The 19,289-nt window shown below is 42.9% G+C and overlaps 1 protein-coding gene across 1 annotated transcript; it reads left to right on the forward strand.

Annotated features, from left to right (window-relative positions):
* The first annotated feature begins 1,710 nt into the window (after positions 1-1,710).
* On the forward strand, positions 1,711-18,531 carry ISCA1 (iron-sulfur cluster assembly 1). Its single transcript, XM_055272076.2, has 4 exons — positions 1,711-2,194; positions 10,511-10,564; positions 12,614-12,719; positions 16,884-18,531. The coding sequence occupies exons 1-4, from the start codon at positions 1,973-1,975 to the stop codon at positions 17,030-17,032; spliced, it is 531 nt and encodes a 176-aa protein (XP_055128051.1). The 5' UTR covers positions 1,711-1,972; the 3' UTR covers positions 17,033-18,531.
* Positions 18,532-19,289: the final 758 nt, after the last annotated feature.

Below are 19,289 nucleotides of genomic sequence, written 5' to 3' on the forward strand. Positions count from 1 at the left end.
CCCCTCTAAGGCCTTCTCCTGTATTAACTCATTTAATCTTCACAGTATCTGTAGGAGGGAGGGTATGAGATCCCAAACCCCCAGGTAGTCAAAGATGAAGGCCAAGAAACAAACCCACCACACCACCTCCTCTCTATGTCCCTCCCTCCCTCCCTTCCTCCCTCCCATCCCTTTTTTAGTTTCTTTCTTTCGAGATGCAGTCTCGCTCTGTCACCCAGGCTGGGGTGCAGTGGCACGATCTTAGCTCACTGCAACCTCCACCTCCCGGGTAGCTGGGATTACAGGTGCCCGCAACCATGCCCGGCTAATTTTTGTATTTTTAGTAGAGACAGGGTTTCACCATGTTGGCCAGGCTGGTCTATAACTCCTGATGGCAAGTAATCTGCCCGCCTCCGGCCTCCCAAAGTGCTGGGATTACACGTATGAGCCACTGCGCCCGGCCCCCAGTTTCTTTCTTTTCTTTATTTTCTTTCTTTCTCTCTCTTTATTCTTTCTTTCTTTCTGTCTGTCTCTCTCTCTCTTCCTTCCTTTCTTTTTTTTTTTTGAGACAGTCTCAATCCATTGCCCAGGCTGGGAGTGCAGTGGCACGATCTCAGCTCACTGCAACCTCTGCCTCCCAGGTTCAAGCAATTCTCCTGCCTCAGCCTCCTGAGTAGCTGGGATGACAGGTGTGCACCACCACACCCGGCTAATTTTTGTATTTTTAACAGAGATGGGGTCTCACCATGTTGGCCAGCCTAGTCTCGAACTCCTGACCTCAGGTGATCTCCCCGCCTCGGCCTCCCAAAGTGCTGGGATTACGGGCGTGAGCCACGCGCCCAGCCCCCAGTTTCTTTATGTGCAGATAAGGCTTAGGAAAAGAAAAAAAAAAAAAAAAGCGTCCTCTTATTGTCAATGCGATTGCATTTCTGTAGCAGGAAGTCAGAACTACTTGATGGAATTTTGAACTATCCTTTCAGAACCTGCAGGAGACCAAAGATAAACTTGGCTTTAAAAAATGTCTCACTGATTAGTTCTTTCCACATTCAAACACTGCGAATCTGTCCTCCCCAGGACTGCTTCATAGACCCCTCCTGCCCTTTTTCCTTCACTTCTAGCACTTCAATGACAAATGCCACCTGTCTTGATGTCCTCCTCTTTTCATCTGCTTACCCTGTCCTGCCAGGATCTCATTCTTCCCTGGCCCCTCTTTACCTGGCTTCCTGTGTATGCCTGGGTACCGCGCCTGTGCACAGTGTCTGGTGCTCAGGAATACTGCATCAAAAGGCAGAATTAAGCCCCTGAGCAGCCAGGACAAGGTCTGACAACACGTGTTAAATCGAGTAATTGTTGCTCGCTATAAATGTGACTATTCACACTGCTGCCCAGTCACATTTTCAAGTAGGGTTGGTTCCTAGTTCAGCACCAGAATGAAAACTGCACTAGTCACCACCCTTCAGCATTCCCAGCAGTACAGCACGCTGGGGAGAAGGATGGAGGGTGGAGATTATACAACTCTGCGGTAACGCCACGCTCTTAAGAACAGCCTAGCGGGACCACAAAAGAAGAATGAAAATGGATGTAGACATCTGGGCATCGGAACAATCACTCTGCATTTGAGAGCATAAGCTCCCAGTGCAGGGTTGACTTATGAGTCCTTAAGTGTGACCGCCTATGATGGTGTTTGTCACCGTGAGTATTAAAGCAGGGGGTGACGCTGCACCTTGCCCAGCGGGCAGATGGTGAAGCTACGCGCATCCGGAGTCAGCAGGTCTGAGGTCATTCCTCGCCCCCTCCCACCCGCTCCCCGACGTCACGCCGACTCCGTCCTCGGCGGTGAAGACATTCCTCCCAGGCCCTGCGCCCCGCAGCGTGGTAACCCCACTGCCGGAGACCGCGCGCACCCAGCTGGTAACCCCCCGGCGTTGAGCGACAAAACCCCGCCCCGAGCGGCTTGCCCCGCCCCCGGCTCGTCACTCACGCAACCCACCCAATGGTGGCGGCGGGGGGCGGGGCTAGGCCTGAGGGCAGTGTGCGCCGAAGCTTGTGGCGTCAATGCGCCCGCCGTGTCCATGGAGAGAGGCTGAGGCGGCCGACCTCCGGCCCGAGGCACCGGGGCGCGGGGACAGCGAAGATGTCGGCTTCCTTAGTCCGGGCAACTGTCCGGGCTGTGAGCAAGAGGAAGCTGCAGCCCACCCGGGCAGCCCTCACCCTGGTGAGTGCTCGCGGCGCGCGGCGGGGCCCGTGACATTGCCCGTGTCCGCCCCGTGCAAGGGGAGGTCACGGCGGTCGGGTGTGGGGCCGCAGGGACGCGGACACGTCAGACCTCGGCGCCGGTCGGAGCCGCCGCACAGCCTCGCCGCCTCCTTCTCCTCCGGCCCCTCTTTGCAACGATAAACAAGTCCCGGGCGGGGCTGCTCCCTGGCCCCCGGAAACTACGTTTCCCGTCAGGCCGCGCGGCAACCGCGTGCGGGCCGGAGGGGATCCCGGGGGTGGGCGTCCACGGGGACCGTTCGCCTCCACGCTTCCGCCGGCCTGCGCTGTTCGGCCGCTCCGGTTAAGCAGAAGCTGAACGTGCCCGGTGCCGGGGGTTCCCGGTGGTGGCCCGGAGTCCTAGCCTGGAGGTGCGTGGGGTGGGGAGGGAAGAGGCTTTCCGAAGGACCGCTGTGTCAGGGCTAAAGCGTTCGCAGAGGGCGAGCACAGCGACAACAAAGCCCCCGGCTCCTGCCGAGGTCACGGCCGCGGCGCGCAAAGCGTTACTTCCCGGTGTCCTGGGTGATTGAGGCCTTTGAAACTCCCTCTGTGCCTCCAGCAAGCCTAGGCTTTTAGGACAAAAGATGATTTCCCGGAGTGAGTTTACAGCGTTTTCTGGGTGAAAGGTCAAACACTCAGAGGGCACCAGATTACTTAGAGAATTCACTGAGCTCAGTGTTATAGCCGCACCGTGCAGTTTTTTAGTGGAAGGAAAATCCACATAACATAAAAATTAGTCCTTTTAAAGGGTACAATTCAGTGCCATTTAAGACATTCAGTGTCGTGCAACCATCACCTCTATCTAGTTCCAAAATATTTTCACCCCAAAAGAAAAACTTATGATCACGTTCCTACATACACTCCCCTTTTAGTTAAGGAGACGACTTTATGCAACCATTCGCTTAGAGACTGGAAAAAAGAAAACGATTTAAATTGACCCATAGATTCTCTTGCATCTAATGCCAAAAGGGCCTATTACCAGATAATAAGTTTGTAGCAAAGTAGAAGAAAATTGTGATCAGGTGAGGGAATTTATTTTTATAATCAATTTTTTAGGCCTTTGATATTACCCTGATTGTATATAGTACTACTAGTGTACTGATTATGTATCATTCTGTATTACCTCTTTTCTGTAGGAGCAAGCTTATTTTCTTTTTTTTTTTTTTTTTTGAGACGGAGTCTTGCTCTGTCACCCAGGCTGGACTGCAGTGGCGCAATCTCGGCTCACTGCAAGCTCCGCCTCCCGGGTTCACGCCATTCTCCTGCCTCAGCCTCTCCGAGTAGCTGGGACTACAGGCGCCCGCCACCACGCCCGGCTAATTTTTTTGTATTTTTAGTAGAGACGGGGTTTCACCGTGGTCTCGATCTCCTGACCTCGTGATCCACCCGCCTCAGCCTCCCAAAGTGCTGGGATTACAGGCGTGAGCCACCGCGCCCGGCTGGAGCAAGCTTATTTTCATACACCATGGGATGTAGAATTAAACAAGGTTTTAAAAACTAGAGGGCACAACTCATTCTTTGTGTGTCTTTCAATCTCAGTAAGAATTATTCAGAATTCTTCCACTGGTAATGGTATATCCAGGAAGAGCCAGAAGGTTCAGAAACAGTTTTTGCCTTTTCTTTTTTGCTTTTTAGCAACCCTGTTAACTGGTTTTTTTTTTTTTTGGAGACAGGGTCTCACTCTATCAATCTATCTCCCAGGCTGTAGTTCAGTGGTGCAATCATGGCACACTGCAGCCTCAACCTTCTGGGCCCAAGCGGTCCTCCCACCTCAGGCTCCCAAGTCGCTGGGACCACCAGTGTGCACCATCATGCAACCTAGGGGCTCCCTGGGTTGCCCAGGCTGGTCTAGAACTCCTGGGCTCAAGCATTCCATTGCCTCAGGCTCCCAGTGTGCAGGGATTACAGGTGTGAGCCACCATGCCTGGTCCCTGATGTCTTTCTCCATCACCATTTGACATGTTACCTCTTCCTTCAGAATTTTTTTTTTTTTTTTTTTTTTTTTTGAGACAGAGTTTCGCTGGGTTGCCCAGGCTAGAGTGCAGTGGCGTGATCTCAGCTCACTGCAGCCTCCGCCTATGAGTTCAAGGAACTCTGCCTCAGCCTCCCAAGTAGCTGGGGTTACAGACGCCCACCACCATGCCCGGCTTATTTATTTATTTATTTTTGTATTTTAGTAGAGATGGGGTTTCACGATCTTGACCAGGCTGGTCTTGGACTCCTGACCTCGTGATCCACCCGTCTCAGCCTCCCAGAGTGCTGGGATCACAGGCATGAGCCACCGTGTCTTGCCCTTCCTTCAGAATTTCTATGTCAGTCCCTTCCTCTCCATTCCTAGTCATTCAGCAGACATTTATCAAGGTCTGCTGTGTTTCAGGACAGATGAATGAGTTATACAGTTCCCAGCCTACAGGGCACAGTCGCAGGCCAAGCCTTTGCCACCTCTTACTAGGAGTAATAGCACTGCACATTCTCAGGCTTGGTCTCTCTCCACACTTGCTCCTCTCTGCCTCAGTACGTGATATCATAGCAGTTCTCAAGGTCTCCATGTTGCCTGACTCACCTGTTCTGATTAACTTGCAGGAGTCTACTGTCTGAACTCTGTTGTCCTACTTAAAGTATGGCTGACTTTAGAAGCTTCTCAGAAGCTGTACCAGAGAGAAGGCACATCAGTGCTGTTTTCCACACAGCCTGTATTGGTGGGCTTGCGGTCATTTTAGTTCCAGCATTCGTGCCCTAGTCAGGACGCTATGGCATGTATTGCCCTTTGTGCTTAGTTTAACATCAGCATGTATCGTCAAGTGCAAAAGTAGTGATGCAGTCAAAGGCCTAATGAATGGAGAGAGATAAGAGAGCAAACAAAAGTATACGTAATTCAGTAAACTGATCGGAAGAGGTAAATGTTACTTGGGTCTAGTAAGTAGAGACAGATAAGAGCAAACACAAGTATACCTAATTCAGTAAAACTGATTGGAAGGGATAAATGTTACCTGGATGTATAAATTTTGATGTTAGGAATTTGACATGTTGCAACATTTGAAAAGTGCTGTATCTGTGGAGTCTACCAGATGTCAGCAAAAGGCTAGGAAAAGTAATTGGTAATATAACACAGTTCAGTGCTGTCATTATCAGATTATCTACATCTTCCGTATTTCCCTACATATCTAGAAATTGACAAGTGGAATTGAACTTGGAGGAGCCAGATGTGATTAAAGAATCTGAAGAGTAAATGCTGCCCTGCTTGCAGACAGATTTATTTCCATCATTGTACAAGTCAGAGCAACTCTAATTTGTAGGATTGGGGTGGATCACAGCTGTGCATTAAAACTCAACCAAGTTCTATGAGAGAATGATGATGCACAGCCACTATCATTCTTGATGAATTCATTGTGTACAGAAGGTGCCTTAGGGCTTAACTTTCTATTGGAGTCCAGTTGAGAAGCTAGGAAATGCTTAATGCTCAGTAAGGAACTGTGTGTTAGTTCATTGGACTAGAACCAGAAGTCCTTTTGAACAGTGACCAAGCACTAAGATTTCTATATGAAGGCAGTTTAGGAAATACTACACAAGAAGCACTGGAAGTAGCCTAGCAGTCTAACAGTGAAAGAATGGTTAAGTACATGAGAGTAGATCCTGTTGGTGAAGGATGTAGTCATTGTAAATTATGGTTTTTTTTAAGTTTTAGAGTTATAAATCTTCATTCTTTGATTTATGCTGTGTAAATTATTTAATCTTTAATACCTAAATCACAATGGCAGGAATAAAAAGATACGTTTAAACCATTAAACACTTAGAAGGTGCTCAGTAAATGGTGAATATATGTTTATTACCATGTATCAAAAAAAATTTGTTAAATTGTTTAAATGGAGGCTGCAAAATTATGTATATATGCCATGATTACAAACATTTTTCTTTTTAGAGACAGGATCTTCCTCTGTCACCCAGGCTCATATGCAGTGGCATGATCATGGCTCACTGCAGCCTCAAACTCCTGGGCTCAAGCAATCCTTTCACCTCAGCCTCCCAAGTAACTGAGACTACAGGCACATGTCACCATGCCTGCTAATTTTTTTTTTTAATTTATTTTAGAGACGGGGTCTTGCTCTGTTTCCCAGGCTGGTCTCAAACTCCTGGCCTCAAGCCGTCCTCCCACCTTGGCCTCCCAAAGTGCTGGCATTACAGGCATGAGCCACCACACCTGGCCTACAAATATATATATATAATATTTGTATATTATATGTATTTTGGGTGTGTGTATACACATATACACAAATAAGAAAAGACAAAAGAGAAACAACACTCTAATGCCAGTCATGGCTGTTAAAGAATGAGTTTAATAAAATACACTGTACTTGTTCACTGGCTCTATTTATTTACCATCTTTTGTTCCCCCAGAAAATTGATATGTTGACATTAAAATGCCACGTTTGTAATGAAATTAAGTTGTAGTTGTTGGCACATGTTTAGTATGCATAATCACAGAGTTAACTTTAGCTTTTAATTTAATTTAATTTTCTTAAACAGCAAAAAATGAAAATTGCCTGGGGAGTTACTTAAAGAAATACAGGATTGAGAATGAAAAGTTTCTCCTACAAGGATTAGAAAGTGTGTTGCTAGGAAGTAGTGATAAAACATTCATCTACAGTGCCTTTTCCCTTAATTTTAATAACAGAAACATCTTGGAAATATATATATTTTTCAATTAGGCCAAAATATCTTACCTCAAAGATAACCTCTCACTTTAAAAGTCATATTCTGTGCTTTGCATGTGAGTAAAAACCATCATATTTTAGTGGGCTTCAGGAAGCTCTTAAATTTTAAAACATGGGCCAAATCTCAGGTAAGCTATAGTCATTAATAGTACATACATTTCTTGAGAATTACGTGTTTCTTAGTTGTTCTGGGAAGTGCACTAGTACTGGCAGGCTGCTAGGCCGTGCAGCATGCTGTGTAGTTGAAGATTTTATGCTGTTTCTCACATGAATTTTACCTAAGCACAAAGTTGCCAGAGTATGTAGACTTAAAGCAGGGTAGCATTCTTAGCCTCTCCCTGGTACTGAGACACAAAAAGTACTTTTTATAGCTCAATTTTTTTTAAGTCCCAACTCTTTCCTGTTTAACCACTCTCCCTTGTTCTGAAAATCAGATCAGTCACTTTGAAAGTCCTAAGAACCTTTTCCCTTGGTTGAGTACTGACCTGGGTTGTCCATCATTAGTAACACCCTCCCAATGGAGTAGGTTTGGTTTTGGCCTGACACAGGAAAATTAAGACATATGTTTAGTTCCTGTAACAGCAGCTTCCCAGGCACACAGGTTCCTGTTGAATGTTACTTTTCCCTTAAAGAGCCCTTCAGTATGAGATGTGAACATCAGCAACTTTTTGATAAGTAGACTAATCCCCACGAATTGCTTTCATTTACTGTATTTAAGTGTTTCCTGCTAAAAGTTGAGAAAATAAGAAAATAGATGACTTTGTAAAACCAAATTAGATAATTTAGAAAACCACTTGGAGATAAAAAAAAAATTACACATTTGGGGCTGGTAAACGGAGTAGTGTGACAGACGCATTTGTTTTGTTTAGATCATACAGTGGTGTGCCCATCTGGGCCTTTGATCCACTCACATTAAACCAAGACCATGTTTCAGATTTTTAGTTCCAGCAGATATTTTCCCATGGCTATGCCTTTTTTTTTTTTTTTTTTTTTTTTGTTTGAGACAGAGTCTCACTCTGTTTCCCAGGCTGGAGTGCAGTGGCATGATCTCGGCTTACTGCAACCTCCACCTCCCGGGTTCAAGCGATTCTCGTGCCTCAGCCTACAGGCGCATGCCACCATCCTCAGCTAATTTTTGTATTTTTAATAGAGACGGGGTTTCACCATGTTGGCCAGGCTGTTCTCAAACTCCTGACCTCAAGTGATCCTTCCACCTCGGCCTCCCAAAGTGTTGGGAATATAGGCATGAGCCACCAGGCCCAGCCAGGCTATGCCTTTTTAAAATAAACTTACAGAAAGCTATTTTTATTTGACAGTAAGTGATTAATTTCTTCAGCATGCGCATAGGAAAATATGGTGAAAATTTACATGTGGTTGATAAGAAAGCTAGCTTTTATTGACAATCACTTAGAACAGGGGTCCCCAGTCCCTGCGCTACAGACTGGTACTGGTCCATGGCCTGTTAGGAACAGGGCCTCACAGCAGGAGGTGAGAGCAGCAGGCAAGCCAAGCATTACCACCTAAGTGAGCTCCACTTCATGTCAGATCATTAGCGGCATTAGATTCTCATAGGAGCACAAACCCTAGTCTGAACTGCAGGTGTGAGGGGCTAGTTTGTGCACTCCTTATGAGAATGATGCCTGATGATCTGTCACTGTCTCCCATCACCCATAGATGAGACCATCTAGTTGCAGAAAAACAAGCTCAGGGCTCCCACTGATTGTACATTTTGATGAGTTATATAATTATTTCATTATATATTACAATGTAATAATAGAAATAAAGTGCACAATAAATGTAATGCACTTGAATCATCCAGAAACCATTCCCCTTATCCGTGGAAAAATTGTCTTGAAACCAGTCCTTGATGCCGAAAACATTTGGGACCACTGCTTTAGAAGGGTAACGAGCACTTTAAAAAATAATAACTATTTCTGTAACTATTTAAAGTTGGTATTCTGTGACTCAAAAAACAAAAAAACAAAACCATAATCCTGCTCTTCCCTGTTTTCTCCCTCCGCCCCGTGTGCTACTCCCTGCGTTGGAGGACTGCGTGCCTCCTTTTCTGATAGAACCATGGGAAAAGGCCTTTAGAGGCCCACCTACTGGCAGTAGTTTGTTTTTTTACAGTGACATACAATAAGAAATGTATATACACAGATACTATATATTAATAACTGAATTAAAAGTTTTACTAAACAACATTAACGTTTTTAAGTGCAGTGCATTGTTTTCTATTTAAAATTTTTAAGACATGTTGGTCGTCACATTCTAAATTGCTTTCATGCCCTTCTAAACTGGGTCTGTACTGTGTTTAAACATGCTCATCTAGCTGAGCCCCAACCCCGACAGAGCAGGAGAGCACACTCTAGGGCCATCCATTGGGCTGGCTCTTCCAGGTGTCAGTCCTGGCCTCAGTTTACTACCAAGTCTTAGGTCATAATATCCAGACTTTGAGACTTCACAAGCAGTCTCAAAGACTTTACTGTACAGTAGAATGTCAGTACAAAGAACTGGAGGGCCTGCAGAGCACTGCCAGCTAGAGGAGCTGATAAAGTAGGAAGGATGCACGTAATGTCTTCATTATGATGTACTCTCATAATCATAATAATACTTGGCTTTTTTGTGCCTGGCACTGTCCTGAATGCTTTCCATGAGTTTAAATATTTAATCCTCGCAAGAATCATGAGGAGGAGGAACTATTATCCCTGTTTACCAGTAAGGGAATAGAAGTCAGAGAAGCTACTTAGGGTGACTGCCCTGGAGGCATAGCTAGGAAGTGGGCCAGGAATGTCAGGGAACAGCCTCCTTCCCAAAGAAGTGGGGTTGGTAACACCGACCGATTTCACACAAACTGATGTTTTTCTCATTTTGAGGACCACTGAGGTATGTTAAAACAGCCTTTCTCCTGGGAAACAGCTCCTCCTTGTTCTTATTTCTGTCATTGACTAGCTTAGTTTTGTTCATCTAGATCTCCTGAGATGTTGGTTTAATCGACGTTGAAAAAAATCTGTGTGAGCATTTGGTGGGACTGATGCAAGAGGCACACCCTGGGTTATTTTATGCTGGTAACACTGTTTCCTCAAGCTGTGCATTTTGATGGATTAGAAATGGATTGTAAGAAAAAAAAGCAGTAGGATTAATAATCAACAGGAAAAACACCTGAAGGTTGGCCCTCCCAGTGAGATACTTGATTCCTTCATTGGCTCTTTGTCGTAGGCAACATGCTGGTTGCTGGGCGTAGAGTTGGTGCACAAAATAGATGCTGCCCAGAAAAATAGCATTTGTGATGTGAGTGAATAGCACCATAGAGAGAAGGACAGGGAACCAACCTGGACTGAGGAGCAAGATTAAAAGGATGTTGCTAGCAGATATTTTTTTAAAATAAAGAGGATATTTTGAATTAGGTATAGTTTAGGTGTTTCTATATAAAGTCCATAAGGTACCCTGGCAAGAGTGGAACATAAATTTGTCACATGAATTTGCTAAAGACAGACTTACGAGGACTGATAAATATGAGGCTTTGAATAACAAGTTTTATAGCTAAAAACATTTTCTTTTTTCAGACACCTTCAGCAGTAAACAAGATAAAACAACTTCTTAAAGATAAGCCTGAGCATGTAAGTAAAACCAGTTAATTATTCAGTAAAAAACTGAAGCTGTATTTTCAGAATGAATTTATCCCATGATATATAGTATTATTTCATTTAGGGGTTTTTATTTAAAAGGTAAAATATACTCAGGATTTAAAAAAAATTCAAATAATACACAAGGGTATTTAACTAAAAGGAAGTCATTCTTTCAACCTGACTCTTCGTCGTCATTCTTCCTTCCAAGAAGCAATCTCTTTGGTGTCCTTCCAGGGATAATGTATACATTTGAAGCGGCTAGACCTGATTTTCTCAGCCTCCTCACAGTTGACACTTTAGGGCAGATTATAGAATGTTTGACAGCATCTCTGGCCTCTGTCCACTAGATACCAGTAGTACCCCTTCTTTGCCTCAACCAAAGAATCCACATATGTGGAACCCACCGATACGGAGAGGTGACTTTATAAAGTATGGTGAGTACTATTTCACCAGCAGTTCCTGATTCTACAAAGCTTTGGTTGTCACAACCAAAAATGTCTCCCTGAGGGCAACCACTGGCCTAGACTGGGCTTGTTATTCCTGTGTATATCTCTTCCTACCATGAATGTTTTTGTTACACTTTGCTTTTTACCCTTAATAATGTAGCTTGAAGATCTTTCCATGTCATTATGTAATGATCTGCCTCCCTTTCTTGGCTTTATGTAGAGTATATTCCATTGAACAAGTTTTGAGTTCTTTAACCAGTCCCCATATTAAAGGGTCGTTTTCATTCAGTGCTGCCGCAAACACCATTCAGCAACTATTTAGTGGCTGCAGTGTGCCAGGCGCATTGTTCTAGATCTGTAAGCATGGCTTAGTCCACCTACATAGGATCCATTCCTAGATACAGAATTGTTGAGTTAGGGGTGTGTGTATCATCTTAATTATACATTGTTAGTTGCCAGTGGAATGCCGTAAATCATTTCAAGTAATGGATTGCAATATTTAATAATTAGATGGTGGAGTGATTTCTGGTTTCTGTTGTTAACCTACATTACAATGTAATGGAAGTTCTCAAACCTACCTTTTAAAATTATTAAATTTCAAAGGATATCAGTGTTCTGATTCAATTTGGATAGACCAATGACTAGACTACAAATTGGCCTAATGAAACAAGAATTTAACTTTGCAGAATCAGGAACTGCTGGTGAAATAGTACTTAGAATACTTTTGCTGTATACAGTCACCTCTCCGTATCTGTGGGTTCCGCATATGTGGATTCAGTCAACCACAGGTCAGAAATATTTGGGGAAAAAATAGAAGGTTGTATCTGTACTAAACATGTACAGACTTTTATTCTCTAAACAATACAGTATAACAACTATTTATGTAGCATTACATTGTTACAGGTATTCAAGTCCTCCAGAAGTTATTTAAAGTACAGGGGAAGATGTATAAAGGTTATATACAAATACAGTGCCATTTGCATAAGGGACTTGAGTATCTGCAGATTTTTGTATACTCAGGTAGTCCTGGAACCAATTTCCCATGCATACTAAGGGATGACTGTATTTAAATGAAAAATCAGCTCAGCTCTAAGACAGAAAACTTAGGTAGATATTGTTTGAAAATTGCATTAATGTAAACACTGATATTTTTAAAGTGCTGTTTGGTCAGTATGGACTGCAGTCTTTTGCTTTCTGGTATTCAAGACTGTACACAAGTCTGCACTAGAATTCAGATCCCATGTACAGATAGAATTGCCAGGTGATGGACTATGAACCCTGGTGAATCCTAACCATTAGGAAACATTCGGAGGATATCTCACAGAACAAGGTAGAGCAAAAACGTTTTAAATAAAGTCCCAGGCTGGACGGGGTGACTCCTGCCTTGTAATCCCAATGCTTTGAGAGGCTGAGGTGGAAGCGTTATTTGAGTCCACGAGTTCGAGACCAGTCTGGGCTACATAGTGAGACCCTGTCCTACAAAAAGTAAGAGAAAGTCCATTTTGGTACGAGGAGGCTACTGTCACTTTATTAGTATAATTGTTTAATCTGTACTACTTTAAAACCAAGTTTATATTTTTCATTTCTTTTTCAGGTAGGTGTAAAAGTTGGTGTCCGAACCAGGGGTTGTAATGGCCTTTCTTATACTCTAGAATATACAAAGACAAAAGGAGATTCTGATGAAGAAGTTATTCAAGATGGTGAGTTTTTAACAAATATTTTTTGGGCACGTTGTTTTGCCTAAAATTATTAGCCTTGCACAGCACAAAGTAAAAAATAAGGATAGTAGCAGGAATTATGTAAATAATGCTCACTGTGTGTGTAGGCGTTGTTTGATGCAATTTCATGTATTAACTGATTTATACACAATGCTGAATGTGGGTGGTACCATATTATCCCTGTTTTTCTGATGAAGAGACTGAGGCACAGAGGGGTTAAATAGTTTAAGGTCATAATAAGTGACCTAGTAAAATTCTTTCCAGAGACTGCTCTTAGTAACTAATTGATAAATTATTATATAAGCTTGTTTTAACTATGAAAGATCATCGTTGTGTCCAAAAAGTGAACCAGCCTTAAACCTCACAGTGAACCAACAGTTCTTGTGTAAGCAGCAGTTTTATATCTGTGTCAAATAAGTACAAGCTGAGCATTCCAATCCAAAAATCTGAAATCTGAAATGCTCCCAAATTCAAAACTTTAAAAGTGGGTGCCAGCATGACACTCAGAGGAAATGCTCATTGGAGCTTTTTGGATTTGGGATGCTCAAGCAGTAAGTACAATGCAGATACAGTCATACATCACTTAACATTGGAGATACATTCTGAGAAATGTGATGTTAGACAAATATCCTGGGGTGTACTTACACAAACCTAGATGGTAGAGCCTACCATATGCCTCAGCTAGATGATATAACCTATTGCTCCTAGGCTACAAACCTGTACTGCATGTGACTGTGCTGAATACTGTGCACAGTTCTAACACAATGGTAAGTATTTATGTAAACGTACCTAAACAAAGAAAAAGCATAGTGAAATTTCATTGTAAAAGATCAAATGTAGTCAGGTGTGTTAACACAAGCCTGTTGTCCCAGCTACTCAGGAGACTGAGGCAGGAGGATTCCTTGAGTGCGGGAGTTCAAGATTGTAGTGCACTGGCCGGGCATGGTGGCTCACCCCTGTAATCCCAGCACTTTGGGAGGCTGAGCTGGGTGGATCATGAGGTCAGGAGTTCACGACCAGCCTGACCAACATGGTGAAACCCCATCTCTACTAAAAATACAAAAAATTAACTGGGTGTGGTGGCACATGCCTGTAGTCCCAGCTACTGGGAGGCTGAGGCAGGAGAATCGCTTGAACCCCAGGAGGCGGAGGTTGCAGTGAGTCGGGACCATGCCATTGCACTCCAGCCTGGGTGAAAAAGTGAGACTCTGTCTCAAAAAAAAAAAAAAAAAAAAAAAAGACATTGTAGTGCACTGTGTTCTTACCTGTGAATAGCCACTGCCCTTAAGCCTGGGCAACATAGCGAGACCTCCATCTCTTTAAAAAAAAAAAAAAAAGGAAGAAGGAGAAGAAAATAAAACATGGTACACCTGTTTGTGGCACTTACCATGTATGGAGCTTGCAGGACTGGAAGTTGTCCATGTGAGTCAGTGAGTGAGTAGGGAGTGATGAGTGAATGTGAAAGCCTAGGACGTTACTCTGTAGTACTATAGACCTTATAAACCTTGTACACTTAGTCTTCAGTAATAAATTAACCTTAGTTTACTGAAACTTTTTTACTTTGTAAGCTTTGGGTTTTTTTTTTTTACTCTTTTGTAATAACATTAGCTTGAAACACACATTGTACAAATGTACAAACTTTTTTTTATGTTCTTATTCTATAAGCTTTTCTCTATTTTTAATTTTTTTTCTTTATAAACATTTTAATTAAAAACTAAGATACAAACACACGTATTAGCTTAGGCCTCCACAGGGTCAGGGTCATCAATATCCCTGTCTTCCACCCCCTCCTTTAGTCCCATTGGAAGGCTGTCAGGGGCAGTAACACTCATGGAGTTGTCATCTTCTGTGATAATGATGCCTTCTTCTGGATACCTCCTGAAGAACCTGCCTCAGGCTGTTTCACGGCTAACTTTTTTTTATAAGTAGAAGTACACTCTAAAATAACAATAAAAAGTATAGTAAATACATAAAGCAGTAACATAACCATTTATTATCATTATCAAGTATTATGTAGTGTACATAATTGAACATGCTTAGACTGTTATACGACTGGCAGTACAGGTTTGTTTACACCAGCATCACCACAAACAGCTGAGTAATGGGTTGTCTTGTGATATTATGGTGGCTACAGCATTGCTAGGCAATAGGAATTTTCAGCTCCATTATAATCCTCTTTTTTTTTTTTTTTTTTAAATTTGAGACAGAGTCTCGCTCTCTCGCCCAGGCTGGAGTGCAGTGGTGTGATCTCGGCTTGCTGCAACCTCCATTTCCCGGGTTCAAGCGATCCTCCCACCTCAGCCTCCCAAGTAGCTGGGATTATAGGCGCCCACCACCATGCCTGGTTCATTTTTGTATTTTTAGTGGAGCTGTATTATCAACTCATGTTTTTGAGGAATCCTGTATTTCCAATTTTTATTAAAAGCTATTTATTATTAAATTTAATTTATAATTAAAATTAATTATATTTGCTGCTGCCCCCTTCTTCCACCCTATAATCTGTTAAAACCTATCTAAAATAATTTATCTTGTCATTGGAAGTATGCACTTAGCTTGCAGTTCTTACCTACATGGGCAAATGAGGCCTAGATTCCTAAGTGTGCTTTCTTATTAAACTAAAGTTACTAATCAATAAAGACCTTTTAAAAATATATTATTTTTGGGGCCGGGCGCGGTGGCTCACGCTTGTAATCCCAGCACTTTGGGAGGCCGAGGCGGGCGGATCACGAGGTCAGGAGATCGAGACCACGGTGAAACCCTGTCTCTACTAAAAATACAAAAAAAATTAGCCGGGCGTGGTGGCGGGCGCCTGTAGTCCCAGCTACTCGGAGAGGCTGAGGCAGGAGAATGGCATGAACCCGGGAGGCGGAGCTTGCAGTGAGCCAAGATTGCGCCACTGCACTCCAGCCTGGGCGACAGAGCGAGACTCCGTCTCAAAAAAATAAAAAAAAATAAAAAAATATATATATTATTTTTAAAATTATAACACATTATAAACCTTAAGACTTTCATCTTAAAGAAGAGGTGACTTAATTATATATTGCTTATATTTAGCTAATGTCTCAATTTCTTATAAAGAAGAAAGTTTTTTTGTTCTTTTGTTTGTTTGTTTGTTGAGACAGAGTCTTGCTGTCTTACCCAGGCTGGAGTGCAGTGGCACAATCATGGCTCACGGTAGCCTCTGCCTCCCGGGCTCAAGCAATCCTCCCACCTCAGCCTCCCGAGTAGCTGGGACTACAGGCGCCCACCACCGTGCCTGGCTAATTTTTGTATTTTTAGTGGAGCCAGGGTTTTGCCCTGTTTCCCAGACTAGAAAGCTTTCTTAAATTGATTGTATTTGTTGGCTGGGCACTGTGGCTCACACCTGTAATCCCAGCACTTTGGGAGGCCGAGGTGGGAGGATCACTTGAGCCCAGGAATGCAAGACCAGCTTGGGCCACGTGGTGAAACCCTGACTCTAAAAAAATTAGTTGGTCCTGTTGGTGTGTGCCTGTGATCCTGTGGGAGGATCACTTGAGCCTGGGAGGCGGAGCTTGTGGTGAGCCATGATCATGCCACTGCACTCCAGCCGGGGTGACAGAGCGAGACTCTGTCAAAAAAAAAAAAAGATTGTATTTACAAAGATGTTGACCTCTACCTGTGTAATTACTAGGGAATAGTACCTGTTTTCCGTCGCGTAACCAGAAAAGACTATTGTTGTACTGATTGATGTTATTAAAATAGCCCCATTGTATCACAGTCCTTTGTATATCTTTAAGCTTGAATCCATGTATCTAGTGTATTGCAGAATTTTCATAAATTATTTTTCATTTCATAAAACTCATCGAGAATATACATTTTCTTCACGTTGCAAACTGGAAAAATGAGTGAAGTATAGTGAAAGGTAAATTCTAATTTTGCATAAAATTGTCATGGAATTTACTTGTATAAAATTCGCCCCTAATGTGATTGTTTGTGACATAAATTCGTGTGTGGGGAAGAAGGGGCAGACAGGAAACTGAATGCTTAATTCCTTAAGGAAATAATTTAAAATGTTCAAGGCTTCCTGTTTGACTTTCGTTGATAGTCACTATTTCAAGTTCACTTGTGCTTTGAATCAGCAAGTTCCATAAGGCTTTCTATGACACATGTTTTCTTTTCTCCAAGGAGTCAGAGTATTCATCGAAAAGAAGGCACAGCTAACACTTTTAGGAACAGAAATGGACTATGTTGAAGACAAATTATCCAGTGAGTTTGTGTTCAATAACCCAAACATCAAAGGGACTTGTGGCTGTGGAGAAAGCTTTAATATTTGAAATCTCAGGACTCTTCTGGCCGTAGGTTCCAGGAAAGCTCGTGGAAGCTTTGGGGCTCACTGCAGAAATCATGTGACTGTCACGTGCTGGAAAATAAAGTGATACATCTTGAAAATGAAGCCAGTGTGTTGGATTCCAGAAGAAATGATATTTATATTCTCTATAGGGGACAGAAAATGAGAAGCCATCACTGTCTTTGGATCATTTAGGTCTCTTGCATCCTTTGTTTTAGAACCAGTTTCATTAAAGTTGCCTTCCTGGGCACCTGTTTATCCATTTCCTGAACTGTGTGCACTCCTTAGATCGCTATTGAATGGCTTGAACATCCCTCAGCATTTCTCCCAACCAGATCGGCGACTCCTAAAATCCAAGACAGGACATCCTGACTGCTGGTAGTAATATGGTGGTGCATTGTTTTTTCCACCCAAACTTAACATAGCCTTTTTTATGCATTTTTATGAAAAATTTCATTGTCAGCTGCCTCATTGCATACCCTTTAATAGTACCAGGCAAAGATTTTCGTCAACTATAGTACAGATTAGTTCTGAGTGATGGTATCAAAAGGTGAGAAAGATGTCATCCACCTTTTTTTAAATCCATTTCTTTTGCCACCCTATATGTCTGTTCAGAGATGAGATCTCAAGCTGACTTTGATTCCTTTAGTTGAGGAGTCTCTTAAAGCCATCTAGCCCACCTCCCTCAATTCTCTGTGTGAGGAAGCAAAACCCCAGGGAAGCCAAAGGGTTCCTCTCCACCCTGACTGCACAGGCTGGGGGAGAGTAGGGACTCTACCCTCCTCTCCCCTTCCTTGTAGGTGACACATGCTCTGCCCGCTGAGGCAGTCAGCGAAGGCAAATGGTCTGACTTCTTTATGTGGTCAACATTTTGATAGAATTTCTTTATAATTTGATAGAGATTATATTATTTTTATCTTATTTTGAGTGGGAAGAATTTTAAAACCTTTTTATGTGAATTACCATCTTGTTTCTTTCACCTTTGAAACAATGGTTTGTAGCAGAGACAACATTGTAGCAACCCAGAATTATGCTTTTGGAATGTGGTCCTCACTGTACAGGAGAATGTAGGGATCTTTTGTGAAAATTCCCAGTGTGCATACACTTTCTGGTTCCTCGGTCCAGTTGCTAAAGTTCTTAGTATTTTAGCCTAACATATTTATCACCAACTTTTCTTTAAAAGTGTTCCTTTTGTCACTTAGTTACTGATTTTCCTGGGTTTGACATAAGTATGAGATGATATATATGCTTTTTTTGAAAGCTGATTCTCATGAATTCAAGTAGCTGAGTTCCTTTATGTTTCGTTTATTCACTAAAGTAGCTGGCACAAAACACACCAAAACCTAGAGCGGTAGTTTTATGTAAATGCTCATGAGTTTGTATCAATAATATAATTGTTGATCCACTTATAATTCGTGCAGTACTGTATGTATGTAGAGATTGAGTTGTCAATTAAAAAAATTTGGCCTCTTTGTGATCATAAAAGTGCCTTTTCTTATTGAGGGGAGAGGGTTTGGGACAGCAGCTGCTAAAGCCAATAAAAAAAAATGACTGTTCTTTTTGCCTGGGCTGCCTGTCACCAGGCGTCTTCTCTACCTGACACTGTTTCATCCAGAGTCCTAGCTGCTGATTCTCCACACAGCCCTGGAGAGACCATCTCAGATGGCTCTCATCTCCCTGGCTTTGCTAGCCTCGTTTTCCTCCTTGTTCCCCATGAGGTCATCCGCCCCCCAAGCAGCTTCCTCATGTCCTCAGGATGAGAGCATTATCTTATCTGTCATCTAAGCTTTTATGTGAACCTCCTCCAAGAAGGTTCTCAACTGTTCACTCAGGCACAGTAGTGAGCACTGACTTTCCACTAGCCCTGAGCTTTCACAGGTCATCAAAGACAGTCCCAACCTCAGAGAGCTTCAAGTCAGCAATGAGACACCAACGAAGAGCATCGATCGCCATGGTAAGTGTTGTGAGCAGCTGGTGGTGATTGCATGCTCACTGCATGCCAGGAAGTGTTCTAATAAACATCATCATCTCAGCGATCGAGAACGCAGGTCTGACTACTGTCTTTTTCATAGATAAACCAAAACACAGCTTAAATAAAATAGCTAAGGTGGCCGAGTCAGAATCGTACCCTGTGTCTTATGGCTCCAGATGCTGTGCTCCTAGCTGTTAGGCCATACTGCGTGTCCTGATAGAACCAATGGAGTGCGCTTCTAAAAAGGTAGCCTACAGGTTATGACCCCTGC

The sequence above is a fragment of the Symphalangus syndactylus genome, chromosome 3, assembly GCF_028878055.3.
Source record: "Symphalangus syndactylus isolate Jambi chromosome 3, NHGRI_mSymSyn1-v2.1_pri, whole genome shotgun sequence".
In the NCBI taxonomy this organism is placed as follows: Eukaryota; Metazoa; Chordata; class Mammalia; order Primates; family Hylobatidae; genus Symphalangus; species Symphalangus syndactylus.